The sequence below is a fragment of the Phytophthora parasitica genome (genome assembly GCF_000247585.1).
Source record: "Phytophthora parasitica INRA-310 unplaced genomic scaffold supercont2.71, whole genome shotgun sequence".
In the NCBI taxonomy this organism is placed as follows: Eukaryota; Oomycota; class Peronosporomycetes; order Peronosporales; family Peronosporaceae; genus Phytophthora; species Phytophthora nicotianae.
The window spans coordinates 58,097-59,791 of NW_008649057.1; the positions used below are offsets into that span (position 1 = coordinate 58,097).

General features: G+C 45.5%; 1 protein-coding gene across 1 annotated transcript; it reads right to left on the minus strand.

The window, feature by feature from the left end:
- Window positions 1-1,042: 1,042 nt before the first annotated feature.
- On the minus strand, window positions 1,043-1,474 carry PPTG_17253 (hypothetical protein; the record flags this gene model as incomplete). The annotated part of the gene is made up of 1 exon (XM_008915442.1): window positions 1,043-1,474. One exon carries the CDS (start codon window positions 1,472-1,474, stop codon window positions 1,043-1,045), a length of 432 nt encoding a protein of 143 aa, XP_008913690.1.
- Window positions 1,475-1,695: the final 221 nt, after the last annotated feature.

The following is a 1,695-nucleotide window of genomic DNA, read 5'->3' on the forward strand; positions in this document are numbered from 1 at the left end:
ATAATTCAAGGTATTGAGTTATTACAAAAATAACCAAATATAATATGATACAGGATATCCGAGGGTTTCCGAAGCCGCTAAGACTCTGGATATAAATATCCAGAGAACTACTGGTAGTGCTCATGTCGATGTAGTCTGCAAGTATTTGCACAAACAGTTGTAGATTGTCCCACTAGTGAGTTCTGCTGCTCTTTTTGGTGTGTTAGGATACAGTTGAGAAAGCATCGTTTTAAAGACGGTATCAAATACTTTATCTGCCGCTGGAAGTTCCACCGCAAAAACGCTGGAAACGCCTTCAGGCATGACATCAGCTTCGTTGACGAGATGTGCCATGTACTGCATCACTTTGCTCACCCGGCAGTGACGCATTTTATGCGTTGGCTTGATAGCGTACTGCTTACTCAGTAGTTTGTACGGTCGGATCCCAGCGTCAATACTGCCAAAAAAAACCACAGGTTCCACATTTGCTTCACACTAGTACGGGCTGGAAACTCCCAGTCTTTTGGTACACCATGACCCAATTGACCATCATTTCACTGCCATGTTTGCCACGGCGTACTTGCTGGCTTCATTGGCGCAACGATTCCGCTACCGCAGGGAGTACGTATAGAATTAATAGCTTTTCGAAATTCATCTGACAAGTCTACACAAAGACTGGCAAGGTATCGAAGCGACACAGAAGCCACCCCACCTACGACAAAGTGCTGTCGAAGCTCGGAAACCACATTTGCAGACACACTATCAGGAAGAGACGTCGTGATCTCTGTTTTGAGCTGGTAAAAATCTTTATTGAGATTAAATAACCATTCACGGATGTCTTTCACCTCCTTGGCAATGGCCAGATGGGCTGGTATACCAGTTGCCTTCATCCCACACGCTGGGAAGGACCCAATTACCAGATTTATTGACCCGCGCTGCTTGCTTAGTAGTGGATTCGCTGAAAAAACTCTCGCTTTAAATATTGGATGCGCAGGACTAAGTGCAGCTCGCAGATATTGCTCATGATAGATAACTGACGCCAAAAGAAACGGAAATGCTACTCTTACACCACGGGGATAATCGTTGAACCACTAACGAGTCCTTCCCAGTACAAAGATGTCATTTCGCAAATTGTCGCTGTCGAAAAACGAGGAGGGAGCACCCCAAGGCGCTCGGAATTAAACGGCAGTCCTAAAATCATTTTTCCACACACTTGATCTGCTCCTTCGCCAAAATGGATGTAGCGGTCTTTAAGCTTTCCCATACTTTGACCCATACGAAGATACACAGACACTGGAGTGGGTCCATTCACTTGTCCAAGGGCATAGGAACAGCAAAGTAAATGCACGCCAATAGCGAGTATCGGGTATTGAGACGGCTCGTAGGGATTAGCGTAGACGTGCTTTCCAAATTTGTCCACTCCTGTTTGGTCTCCTTTATGTCCTTGTTCTTCAATGACAAGAGCATCGTGGATCCACTCCACGTGCTGCAGCATTATAGTGTCAATTGAATCTGAGCGGCACATTAGATTCCACATCAATACGAACCAAATAAAACTGTAGCCCACGATTGGCCTCGCTTTGTCGGCGTTATTGACATCAATTTCCGTGCAAGTAGCTTGTACCCACTGGCTTTCAACTGGCGCTTGCCTTCATTTATCTTCATTAAGCCTCTTTTCTTCAGGTTGCTAATTACCCTCTCGTTGCCATCGAGGAC